We start from the raw sequence: 13387 nt of genomic DNA, 5'->3' as shown, positions 1-13387 counted from the left end.
TGAGTATTTCAATTTTTATTCTAGAGTATTTTTAAATATGAAGCAGAATACTATTGTTCTCTCTGACATGATCCCTTTTTACAATGATGAAACTTAACACATTATTTTATAATATTTTGAGTATGATATTTGCATTCCAGAATTAATTAATTATAAAAGACCAGATACTTTTGATTGATTAAAAAAATAAACATCTTTATTTGAATCCTTCTGATAGTAAAATAACCAATACATCAGTTAGGATTAAAATACATACTATTGAAACTACTGTTCTATATATATCAAAATTCATAAGCTTTTTATAAATAGGCTTATCTATTTATCCTATAAAACTTAGCTTTAAAGCTATTACTGCTTTGGATATAAAACTGGCCTTCAGAGCATTACAGACTATACATAAATGCTTCATTCTTCACCAACACCAACCTCTTCTAAGAAAGCTTACCAGTAGTCTTGCACAGTAGTGAGCAATTTTAAAAACTATTAGGCATAGAGAGTAAAGGAAGATAATATTTATGTTAGAGCAATTTTCACCATAAAACATCTAAAATATAAAAACAAACAAACAACTGTGAATGAATTACCTTTAAACCATGGTCATAATGTTAAAATTAATTTTCTGAATGCCACATTTTTTAATATTTTAAATGACAAATATTTTACATTTCATGGAGTACCTGAACATCATTAATTTTCCCAGGAACTAAAATGCTATAAGGTCTTTCTGACTAAGGTAAATGCCATAAATTGAAGAAGTTTATCTCAGAACGAGGATTAGGGCATTTACATATAAATAAATACCCAAATAACTATTTATAGCTGTAAAAGAATGATATACCCTCAGAAGTGCTTGTCATAGCCAAAATACAAATTACTTGTGTGTACAATCTAGCCTGCTGAGTAAACAATTATTTTTAAATTATAGCAAGTAATGCAATTAATAGAAAACTTTTTAATTAATAGAAATTAAGATAATTATAAACCTAATATGTAATTCTCAGTATTCCCTGGTGCTTGCAAGTGCTCTTTAGCATAACAGCAACAAAGGACTTCTTTAAAGTGTATATATTGTTTAGCTTTATTTCAGATGCTGTGTAGCATAAGAACCCAATGTTCAGAGATAGGCGTGAACCATGGAAAAGAAATACAAAAAGGAACTAACTGCCCTGTTAGGTACTGAATACTCAGAGGAATGAGCATTCGTGATTTATGGCTTGAAGTGCTTGGGTCTGATCATCATCTTGGCCTTTTTGAAGGAGGACTTATAGCCGCCAGGCTGTGCCTCACTCATACCAGGCCAGGTGCCCCAGAAAATGCCATTACGGACACCTCTGTACTTTTGGTGATAATATTTGCCATTTAAGTTTGCAGAAAGGCATGCATCAAACCACCAGCCTGAACTGTAGTAGAGCCCACAGTTCCCAGAGGGATATCGATCGTTGTCTCTGTCTGGGGTGGTGAAAAACTTCATGTCATGGTTGTAGTGTTTGCTGAAATGTAAGGCATCTCCGGCTGTGCCGTTATAGTTACCAACATGCAAACGGTACTTGAGAAACTCATTGGCCACATAAAACTGATCGTACAAGGCATAGAGTTTGACACCATTAAAGTCTTCAAGATCTATCCTTAGGATCATCTCGTTACTCTTGGTCAGAAGGTGAATTTTGTCATTCCCCAGCCAAAATTCTTTCCTGAGGTTCCCAAAGCCTACTTTGTAGTCTTGCCATGTTTTGTTGAAGCTGGTGCTTCCATCGAGACGTGCCTGCAGCACTGTCCAGCCTCCCCCCATGGTCTCCATGTCACAGAGAACTTCGAAGCTGCTATATTTGGGGTCCGGTGTGACTCTGTAGCTCTCACTGCTTCTTTTGCCTATTGTGTAGTACTCGGAGCAATCCTTATATATTAGATGTTGAACTGAAGGGGGAAGAAAAGAAAGACATTGGATTTTGTTAAAAATAAAAAAAAATCATGCATCTGAAGAATTCTTTGTATGTATGAAAGCAGTCTGACAGCTCCATCCATGGCAATAATGGAACCTTGCTCTGCTAAACTTACTTGAAACTGTTTAGCAAATGCTTGTCAAGGCCTCTGAAAAAAAATCTGGTATTACAAAGCAGACAACATACTCTTGGTTGGTAATAATATTGACATCGACAACAATCAACAATAAATAAGAAGAAATAAAAATAATAGTTTTAAGAATTTAGTCTCAACAGGCATTCTGCCAAAGGCTTGATAGCATTTTTACACTTAATCTGCACATGATCCTTATGATGTAGATATTATTGCAAATCTGCTGGTGACAACATTTATATTCAGAGAGGATCAGTGGCTTGCCCAGGTTCACAGAAGCATTGAGTGGCAGCGTCAGGACTGAGTTTTAGTTGGCCGCACAGCTTGTTCTTGTAGCCACTACACTAATGGTCCTTAAAGTCAGAAGATTCCAGCTTCCCTGATCCGTGCTTACAGAGGAATCATAGCTTCTCTTTCCTTCGCCCAAAGGGGCCCATAGCCTCTGCTGTTAAAAAGTGTTATGGGATATGTTCCCAATGACGTGTTAAAATTTCAGTGTGCAGCACTGATCATATGTTGACATTTATTTTACTTGCTTGACCACTAAATAAAGAAGCTAAAAAAAAAAAAAAAAAAAAAAAAGCTCAAGTTAAAAGGAAATTTTTTCAATAATATTTCAATATTCTTATTTTGAATTTATTACCCAAGGAAAGTATTTAGCCATGTTTCATATATTTGGTTTGTAGAAAGGAATGACAATTGATTATGTTTAGAATAAAAATAATAATTAGGTAGCATGGTTCTGTAGGAATCCAATACAGATATTTACTCCCATATAATTTTTATAAAAATCCATGCCAGATAAATTAATATAGGCTTTTTCCCCCCACCCCCCCCCAAAAAAAGTATACACATTTTGAATAATTATAATAATTCCAATGGGTTGAATCTGTAAAGACAGAAACATCAGCTGAGCCATCAGCTGCTAACATGTATGTATACATTTTTGGAGGGCACCCTGTATAAACCATTCTGAGGCATAATAAACCTATTCATGTGTATTTAGAATTCAAACTATTCTGATATTTTCCCAAAACTTTTAGTAAAAAATAAAGACAAGAGAATCTAATGTGCCCAAGGATGTCATCTACCTCTCTGCCTTGCAGTGTGTAGGGCAACTTCAGAGGGGAGCTGCCTAGTACATTAGCAACAGAGCTCCTGAAAACCCCACCTGTTTTCACTGGCAGAGTCCCTGGGGACAGAGCACGCAGGAGGTACTGGTTCCAAATGAATGTGACCCTGCCCTAAGGCACCATGTCCCTTCAACCTCACGCTCATGGTAAGTCCTAGACCTAATGCACAGATGGCTTAACAAAGACCACCAGCAGCTGTGGCCCCAGCAACTCAGCTGCAAAGCCAGGGTTTGGAGGAACCAGTGCCACAGCTGGCTCATGGGCAGAGTGGGCAGTTAGGTTTGTTACCTTTGACATACATTTATTAAAGTTAATTCGGGTAACCGGGATAGTGAGGATGGGTTCTGTTATTATACGCTTGAATTCTAGTTTAAGGTAAAAGAGGGGAAGCAACGAGAACGTATTCCTTCCTTTAGTGGCATTCCAAGTCTCCCCCTTACCATGTTTTTGTGTCACCAGGTCTCAAAGCAAAAAGTTTTACCCACACAGGAAACCATAGGACTGCTTTTATTTACTCCACCTATAAGATCTCCCATTTTCACTAAGTATTTGGGGTAGCTACTGCAAATTACTTGCCAAGGTCTTTCAAAGATCTATTGCTACATGAGAAGAAGCAGTCAGCAGACCGTAAGAAACTGATTTTCAATAAACAGAGTACAACCGCAAATACTGCCTTGTCTCTATGCTTTCAAGCACTTCACTAACGAAATAAGTTAAATGCACTGAAGGGTCAAAAAAAAAATTCTATTTCTCTACAAAGTTGATATGTGACTTTGACACCAGCAAAGTGCTTGAAGTTGAAAGTGCTTTCTAATAGGGCTACAGAACTAGTCATGATTTTTGTTAACTACCATTTCTAGGGTCACACATTTGCAAAGATATTCATTCCCCCCCCCCCCCCCCCAACCTGGATGAACAAAAGGCTTCATTTATTTAATGGGTCGTTTTATGTCACTTCCTTGCTCGGGTTAATGTTTATAACTATGGTCTAGCTACAGTACATTCCTGAACAAAGGATAAAGAAAAAGGTTACGATACATACGTGGACGTGACTGTATCTGTTCCTGACTGGGACACTTGGAACACTTCCCATCCAAACTGTTGACCACAAACGTCAGGTTGGCCACTTTGCTGTCCACGTAGTTTTCCACGTTGTTCATGTTGACGAGGCTCAGCTTCTCCAGGCGGCCCTGCAGCACGTCGATCTCCTCCCTGGCGTTCTTGAGGTCGGAGGACAGCTTGCTCACCTCGCCCTCCAGCTCTGTCACTCTGTTGTCGTCCGCCTCCCCCGGGCCTCCCGCGCCGGGGTCTCGGTTGTCATCAGCCTGCAGCTTGCTGTCCTGGCAGCACTTCTTCAGGCTGCTGACGATCTCCTTGAGGCTCTGGACTTCTTTGATCACCTCCTCCATCCTGCCGAAGTGCTTGGGGAGCTGCACCGTCAGCGGGGGCAGGCTCACCTGGTAGGCGCACTCGCCGCCTGCATCCTCCTCGCACTTCCCTCTGCTCTCCAGCCTCACGGGGCAGGAGGCGTCCTTGGCCGGTCCGTCTTGAATCTCTTCTGTGTCATTATTGTTCGCCGCCGCCGCCGCCAGACAAGCGCAAGCAGCGAGGACGGCCGCGGAGCTCAGGCAGCACCAGGTGGCCAGCTGCATCTCGGCGCTCGCCCGGCGGGGAAGTGAGGCGGCGTGCGGGGCTGGAGCTGTTTTTAAACGGCGGCCGGCCCCGGGGCGCCTGACTCAGGCTTTCTGCTGTCAGAAAAGGGCGGGAGCGCTTGCATCACAAGTTTCAGAAACTCAGAGGAGAGTTGCCCGGGGCCACCTCGGTTTGCCAGAAACTGTTCCTTATTCCCAGAGGATGCTCCTGGGGATCGCGGTGAGCTGGTTTGGATGCACCAGCTGAACACGTGTTACTCTCCTCGTTTGTCTGATAAAAGCACAAGAAAAATCTTGTATTTCAAAATAATTATGCTCGAAGGGAATCGTTTCATTGTGCTGAACTCCACTAGGAAAAAAAAAAAGATTATTTTTAAGATACAGATGAAGTCCTAGTAACTCACACTATCCGAAGAACAGAAATATTAACAAAGACAGAAATAGTCCTTTGTCCTTTTTAGTGCCTGGTATGGAGGACCCTGCGTTTTCCTCATGTTGGACATGCAGGTGAAATCTTTAAAAAAAAAAAAAAATTTTTTTTTTAATATAACGAAGTGCATCCTTCTGACTTGTGCCTTGGGCCATTTGAAAAAGGGAAGAAAACTGGTGGGGAGTGGGGGGGAGGAGGGGAGAGCTGCTTTCCATTACTTTGACCATAACAGAGTACAGTAGAAATGGCTAAAACACACTTAAAAGTACATCATTGTCTTTCAACAAAACCAGCAGCCTCTTCCTTTGCCCCTTCTCCTCTGTGAGGTTATGTTGTCATCTCCCAGAGCTGCCCAAGTGTACGTCTTTGAACTGTGCCATCCTCGGCTCCAATTCTTCTGTCTCCAGGCATCTTTGCCTCCCTTTGCCACTGGCAGCGCCCACCCCCCCCCCCCCCCCCCCCCCCACACACACACACACACTCTGTGAATCCTGCCTCTATCTTGGGCCCCATTCACCTGCTCTCTATGCCTCTTGGTGTAGCACATCTTTTCAGACTTCCCAGTTTCATTTTTTTTTTTTTTTTAACTTTTCTCCTCAGAGGCCAAGGGCAAGAAGGAAGAATGGCACCATCTGGAGAAATCACTTTCTTTTCATTTGTTTTGTATATTGGCATCTCACAAAGATTTTTTTTTAAATATATATTTTATTGATTTTCCACAGAGAGGAAGGAAGAGAGATAGAGAGCTAGAAATGTCAATGAAAGAGAAACATCGACCAGCTGCCTCCTGCACACCCCCTGCCGGGGATGTGCCGGCAACCAAGGTACATGCCCCTGACCGGAATCGAACCTGGGACCTTTCAGTCCGCAGACCGAAGCTGTATCCACTGAGCCAAACCGGTTTCGGCAGATTTCTTATTTTTTTAAAAACAGGCTTTTATTGCTTTAAAAATAATTTCAAAATGACTGATGTGGATAAAAATCCAAATTCTTTATTATGTCACTTAAGGTACTCTGTAATCTATCTCATATTTATTTCTTGAATTGACTTTCCTATGTACTCTCTTCATTCCAGCCAAATGACCCTATTCGTGTTCTCTGTGTCAGGCTCACTTTACATTCCACAGCTGTATTTGCTCCTGAATACTTAGGAGACCCGGATCCCTCCCCTGGATCTAACTCTTATCAGATAGATAGATTATTAACTTTACTGAGTCTTGGGTCTTGTAGCTGTGAAGGAGGAATTTGGCTATTCTTCCCTCATACAGGAATGAGAATTATAAAAACCTTTGAGTGGAGTGCTTCAGGGGGAAAAAAGAAGTGTGTATAAAAGTAACATTCTTTCCAAATAAATTTGTCAAACATGTTCTGCACACCATATGCCTCATTTTTCCTTCTTCTTCTTCTTCCAGTCTTTTAAAAAATTAAGTTGTTTTCTCTTCATTTTATTCAGTATGTTTACATCAGTTTTATACAATTTTTAAACTTTCTGATTAAAAGTATCTATTTAGTCTCCTAATTTTATTTCTCTCCCCTTACCCACTTTCAAGCTGTAACACTCTCCTGTTTTGAGAGGAGAAATAAATGATTAAGAGAAATTTTAAAAGAAAGAGAATGATGATAATATAGATGATATAAAAATCCTATATAATAAAAGGCTAATGTGCAAATTGTCCTCTTGACTGGAAGTTCAACCAGGAGTTAGACCAGGGGGTAACTCCTCCCCCACTACATCATTCCCTCTCCCCCCTACCCCCCACCGCCAGCCTGGCCTGATCAATCCCAATTGGAGGGAGCCAGCCAGATCCCACCTGTGCACAAATTCATGCACTGGGCCTCTAGTATTTTATAAAGTAGAAGCATAAAACAAAGTATTATTTTAAAAGAAAAAGAATATAGAGAATAAGATATTATGTAATAATATTGTATAAAGTAGAAATATATTGGAATAATGTTTAGTTTAAGATACATTACTAAATGCCCTTGACTGACTAGGGTATATATAAATCCATATATTTAACCAGTCAAGTATTTATTAAGGATCTTCTGTGCTCTCGGACCTATGCTAGAACATATAAAAGATGTAAGCCATGGCCTCTTCCATTTGTTCATTCATTCGTTTATCCATCCATCCAGACATCATATTAACTGAGCACCATCTACATGCAACACTCCCCAGGCACTGAGGCTACACTAGAGAACAAATCATACAAAAATCCCTTTCCCTTCTTAGGAAGGTGTATTGAGGACCTTGTAGTTTCTTGTGGGACAATCAGGTTAATCAGAAACACTTTTTAAACATTTCTAAATCTAACCAAAGAGAAGCTTTCTGGCTCTTGTAATGGGCTTTTGCTTCATGTGCTTGAATCCAGGATTTGCTTTCCTAGCACTACTGCTGATTCTTGAGCCCTGCACACCCCCACTTTACCAAGGACAAATGGCACAGTCTCACTTGAAAAGGTTGAATATGCTGTGGAACTAGCTCCTGTTCCCTCAGGACCCATAAAAAAATCCCCAAATAAAAGCAGAGAACTGCTTATTAATCATTTTTTTGTTGACACTGATAGATGATCCTCTGGGCTCTCAATTTAGATAATCACTTACTCCAGGCAGACACTAAGTGACTACCAAATGAAAGAGGCTCAGTCTGCCTAGTGATTTATAACCCAAGGGGCCAGAGAGTGGTGTGCTATAATTAGTGCAAGAAGCTTTCACAAAAACAATCTCACTATATCCTCCCATCTCTACATGTACTTGCAGATGAGAAAAATAAAACAAAAAAAAAACCTCAAAGCAATCCTTGACTTGCCTCTGGTTTTACAGTATTTAAGACACAGAGTTGGAGCTTGAACCTGGGGCTGATTCCAAAGTTCATGTCTTTTCTCCTATGCCACATATCCAGGCATAGTGGCAGTGTGTTATAAAGAGCCTGGTGCTTAAATTTGTTTAATCACTGCTTAGATTTAAATTTAATTTAATTTTGTTTTATGCTTCTACTTTATAAAATACTAGAGGCCCATTGCATGAATTTGTGCACAGGTAGGGTCTGGCTGGCCTGCCCCAATTGGGGTTAATCAGGCCAGGCTGGTGAAAGGGGAGTGGGCGGGATTAAGGGGGTAAGAACTGCCCCCTGGTCTAACTTCTGGTTGAATTTCCAAAGGCTAATTGCATATTAGCCTTTTATTATATAGGATTTTTATATCACCTATGTTACCATCATTCTCTTTCTTTTAAAATTTCTCTTAATCATTTATTTCTCCTCTCACAACAGGAGAGTGTTACAGCTTGAAAGTGGGTAAGGGGAGAGAAATAAAATTAGGAGACTAAATAGATACTTTTAATCAGAAAGTTTAAAAATTGTATAAAACTGATGTAAACATACTGAATAAAATTAAGAGAAAACAACTTAATTTTTTAAAAGACTGGAAGAAGAAGGAAGTTTGATTTAAATTTAATCACCGCTTAGATCTGTGTGAAACCACTGAAGGTTTCTGAGCAAAGGAATAATATAATCAGTTAGGCACTTCAGAGAAATTAATTCATCGGTGAAATACTAGATGCATTGGCAAAGGGAAAGATTAGACAAAGAGAGCAGTCTACAGGCCCCTTAAATACTCCAAGCCATTGTTTCCTAACATGTGTTTCTTGAATATGAGTGACTACATGCTGATGAAGGTTATATGAAAACAGTTCCAGGATAAGTACCCTCTGAAAAATATCAGTCTTATGCTAATGTGTATGTGGATCGCCAAGAGGAAAGTGATGTATGCTGCATTTTTCAAACATTAATTAACAATAGAAACCTCTTATTTTCTAGGACAGTTTTTTAGGAATGAGTCTTTTGCTAGCAACCATCAGGAAATAGTGAGAGGTAATAGTGTGGTGGCAGGTGGACCAATGCAGTGGCAGGAGGGGTGGTAAAGGGGTTGCGGACATTATTGTAAAGAGTGATGGAAGCCATAGGATCTGATAAGTGATGAGAGATGAAAGAAGAGGAGCGAGAGTTGAGGGAGAACTGTGAAATATGACTCTGGTTGAAGTAATATCATGGCAGTGAGAGCAGAGAAGGAGCAGTAGGTTGGGGAGTATAGATTTCTACCCTCTGGCCTTGACTTTTGCCTCCTTCCTCTTACAGGAAAACTTTCTGCATTTTCTTATGTGCAATCTCCCCTGACTCCTAATATCACCCACTGATCTGCCCCAACACAGAACTGACACATTATTCCCATTTACAGATTTGTTTTTCAGACCTAAATAAGTTATTTAACACCAATATATGGTGGGATTTCAAAGTAACAAGATTTGTTTCTATAAGCCTGATGATAAAATTACTTTCATCCATCTATATTCACATTCACAATGTATTCAGACTTCTTTAATTTTTTTTTCTTATACAAAGTATATTCAAAGGAGGATCTGTATTTACTATTTTTGGAAGAGATTCCAAAAGTAAATTTTAATTGTTTACATTAATATTCCTTAGACGTCTTAGTTGTTATTCATTACAACTTTCATGAAAATAATCTTAAACAAAATGCTGAACTTTAAACAAAAATACAACACATAGAGAGATTAAGAATTGCTTAATTTTGGTTGAAACTAAAATAGTTGTCAGTTTCTTTGACCTGTCTACCAGTTCCTCACCAAGCCCACCCAAGCCATGTCCAGTGGCTTTTCCATGCAAAAGGCCTCTCTTGGCTCATGTTTCAGACTTTCCTAAAAGCTCTCAAACAAGCAGCATCAGATCTCTGTGTACCTTGTACCATTTGTTAAGTGGTACTAGCAGCAGCCAGCATTTGTTCACAGCTTGGCCTCACTGTGAGAACTTCCAAGCCCAACACAAGTAGCATGCTTTTGCAGGTCAGTTCATGCCAGGTGGCCCAGGCAGGACATAGGAAGTATCTGACCTTGCATCTCCCTAGACAGCTTCAAACCACCATACCACATCCAAGTACAACCCAACCATCTTCACCAGTGACATTCTCAAGGAGCGGACTCAGTGGGAACCAAAGCCCACTGAAGCAAGTCCTGTTCCACAGGGTCAGTCCCTGCACAGCAGCTCCTCTGCTGTAGTCCAGGTTGGTCCTTGCAGCCAATTGGTATCTGGGGGCTAACCCCTCCCAGTGACATGACAACAAAGTCAAGGCTCAAAAGGACAGTTCACACACCCCACACAGGGACCACACCTAGGGCATTCCACTTTGGTGACTGGGGAGGCTGTGCTACTAGGCCCTACAGGACACTTACTCATAAGGAAACAAACTCAGGGAAGCAGCCAAAATGATGTGACAAAGAAACAGGTCCCAAATGAAAGAACATAAGAAACCTCAGAAAAAAACAAACAAACAAAAACTAAATGAAATGGAGGCAAGCAAACTACAAGATGCAAAGTTCAAAACAATGGTTATACAGAAGCTCAAGGATTTTAGTCAGAACTTCAACAGCATAAAAAAGGGATATGGAAAATGTAAAAAGAACGAGTCAGAAATGAAGAATACACTAATTAAAATGAGTAATACATTACAGGAAGTCAACAGTTGAGAAGATGAAGCAGAGAATCAAATCAGCAATTTAAAAGATAAGAAGCAGAAAACACCCAATTAGAACAGGAAAAAGAAAAAAAAGAATTTTGAAAAAGGAGGATAGTGTAAGGAGCTCTAGGACAACTTCAAGAGTACCAATATTTGTATCATGGCAATGTCAAAAAGGAGAAGAAAGAGGAAGAAATCAGAAACCTACTTGAAAAAACAATGACAGAAAACATCCCCAACTTGGTAAAGGAAATAGACAAACGAGTCCAGGAAGTTCAGAGAGTCCCAAACAAGATGAACCCAAAGACACAACATAATTAAAATGCCAAGAGTTAAAGACAAAAAGAGAATCTTGAGAGAATCAAGGAAAAAGCAGTTAGTTACCTACAAGAGAGCTTTCATAAGACCGTCAGTGGATTTCTCAAAAGAAACTTTGCAAGCCAGAAGGGATTGGCATGAAATGTTCAAAGCGATAAAAAGCAAGGACCTACAATCAAGATGATATTTCATGAAAATGGAAACAAAGCTTGGCCAGCCATGAGCCAGCTTCTGGCTGAGCAGTGCTCACCCTATGGAAGCACACTGACCACCGGGGGCGGGGGGGGGGGGTAGCTACTTCATTGAGTATCTTCCTCCTGGTGGTCAGTGGGCATCATAGCGACCGGTCATTCTGCTGTTAGGGTCAATTTGCATATTACCCTTTTATTATATAGCATATGCCAATTGTAATTTTAAAATAAAAAAGGGTAAAAAAGAATATTGTTGATTTTTGTTTTGGTTTGGTTTTTGTTAATCCTCACCAAAGGATATTTTTTTCCATTGAGAGAGAATGGAAGGGAGGGAGGAAAGATGGGGGAGAGGAGTGAGAGAAAGAGAAACATCAGTGTAAGAGAGATACATTGATTGGTTGCCTCCTGCAGGCACCCAGACTGAGGCTGGGGAATGAACCTGCAACCCAGGTACATGCCCTTAACCAGGAATCAAACTCAAGATGCTTTGTAACACAGGCCGATGCTCTAAACACTGAACAACATCTGCCAGGGCTATTTTTGATTTATTAACATGGAACTCATAACCAACAGAGCTATAACTCATGCCTGAAGGAAAAGGAAGCTTATCTAATGTGTGTTTTCTCCATAAGACACATTGCAACCTTCTTGTACTTATCAACACTAGACAGCACTTTATTGCTAAGCTCAGGAGCCATTTTAAACAGTGAAATCACCAACAAAAAGCACAAGAATAAAAAAAGTTAAACTTAGACCACAACAAGGACACTTCTTTACAGTATGAGAGCTAAAACAAGATAGCAGAGTGTTGCCTTTTTAGAGCAAGGCTGGAAATGTGCGTTGGGCTACCAAATTTTCAACCACCCTACACGTGTCTACAAATTATCTCAAAAGCCCACAAGTATTATCTTAGGATTACAAATTTTAATGAGCAGATGAATTATAAATACAGAATTCATAAATAATGAGCATCAACTCTATATTATTACAAAATCCATAGCTTTGAATTCTTTAATATGTAAATATGAATTTACATACTATATAACATATTTATATACATTATTTGTTATATAATATATATGTGCTGTAATTATATAAGTATAAGTTGAAACAATATTTACCTTAAGAATTTATTTTAATATTTCCCTTCATAAGAATAGTGTGCATCTTAAATTATTATGGAAAAGTGAAAATTTTCAACCAACTCCATGCTAATTGAATAATTTCATGATGAATGTATGTCTTTTAAATGCCTGTCCTTGCTCTCTTTGAATCATGTTTTTAAAGGACTCGAGTTTATCTTATGAAATATATATGTCAGCATGTGAACTCTCAATAAATGTTAATTTAAAGGTGATTTCTATTGTGTTGGTAACTAAAAAAAATTTATGAAATGGGTAAATTTTACAGTGTTAATAGCAAACATTGAAATACACTGATAGGTCATTATCCAAGTTCTTTTAAGGAAATCTTTCTACATGGTTTGAGTACAGCATTCTAAAGTATAATATCAATTTGTTTATTTCTTTTTCTGCTTTTAGTTTGATAATATCTATGATTTGAGTAATTTCCTGTTCTTTTCAGTGAAAACTTCAGAGCATAAGAAACCACTTCATGATCATTATCAAAGGATGTTAAGTTGCTTGGTCCTTGTTTTAAAGTATCTATGATTATTTATCACATATTTCCTGGACTTATGTATTTTTTTTAATCATGTTTATATGTATAAATGGCATGGCAGGTGTTTTTACAAGTGATACAAAGTTTAGCTTCAACAACTGTTGTTGCAGAAAAAGATGACAAAATAGACACACAAGCATATAAACATAAATTTAAAATAAATCTTCATTCATTACTGTGACCGTCTCAAAAAGAGCCGTAGGATGGTAGTCATGGAACCCATGTTTTCGGTCAGGAACCTTCCACTATCTAACCATTTAACTAGGCCTTAGTTTTCTCATCTCTAATATGAGAAGGTCAGGTTAGAGGTCTTTAAGATCCTTTGCAGGTGTTTATGACTCTAAATATTATTAATTAAAGCCACCTACTGTAATAGCAA

At 39.0% G+C, this 13387-nt stretch overlaps 2 protein-coding genes across 2 annotated transcripts in view; one reads left to right on the top strand and one right to left on the bottom strand.

The window, feature by feature from the left end:
- CCDC146 (coiled-coil domain containing 146) overlaps window positions 1-13387 on the top strand; it is a 104127-nt gene that overhangs the window by 33258 nt on the left and 57482 nt on the right. The window lies entirely within an intron of this gene.
- FGL2 (fibrinogen like 2) lies at window positions 179-4891 on the bottom strand. Its single transcript, XM_036429639.2, has 2 exons — window positions 4249-4891; window positions 179-1914 (listed from the first exon to the last, which is right to left on the bottom strand). The coding sequence occupies exons 1-2, from the start codon at window positions 4856-4858 to the stop codon at window positions 1208-1210; spliced, it is 1317 nt and encodes a 438-aa protein (XP_036285532.1). The 5' UTR covers window positions 4859-4891; the 3' UTR covers window positions 179-1207.

The sequence above is a fragment of the Pipistrellus kuhlii genome, unplaced genomic scaffold (genome assembly GCF_014108245.1).
Source record: "Pipistrellus kuhlii isolate mPipKuh1 unplaced genomic scaffold, mPipKuh1.p scaffold_m20_p_10, whole genome shotgun sequence".
NCBI classification, from domain to species: domain Eukaryota; kingdom Metazoa; phylum Chordata; class Mammalia; order Chiroptera; family Vespertilionidae; genus Pipistrellus; species Pipistrellus kuhlii.
Note: the sequence above shows the minus strand (reverse complement) of the source record. Positions and strands in the feature narration are given on the sequence as shown.

Bases quoted from the DNA above. Each gene is read 5' to 3' on its own strand.
- FGL2 (XM_036429639.2), bottom strand. From the start codon at position 4,858: ATGCAGCTGGCCACCTGGTGCTGCCTGAGCTCCGCGGCCGTCCTCGCT. The intron at 1,915-4,248 runs GTATGTATCGTA...TTCCCCCTTCAG, and splicing joins ACAGATACAGTCACGTCCAC to TTCAACATCTAATATATAAG.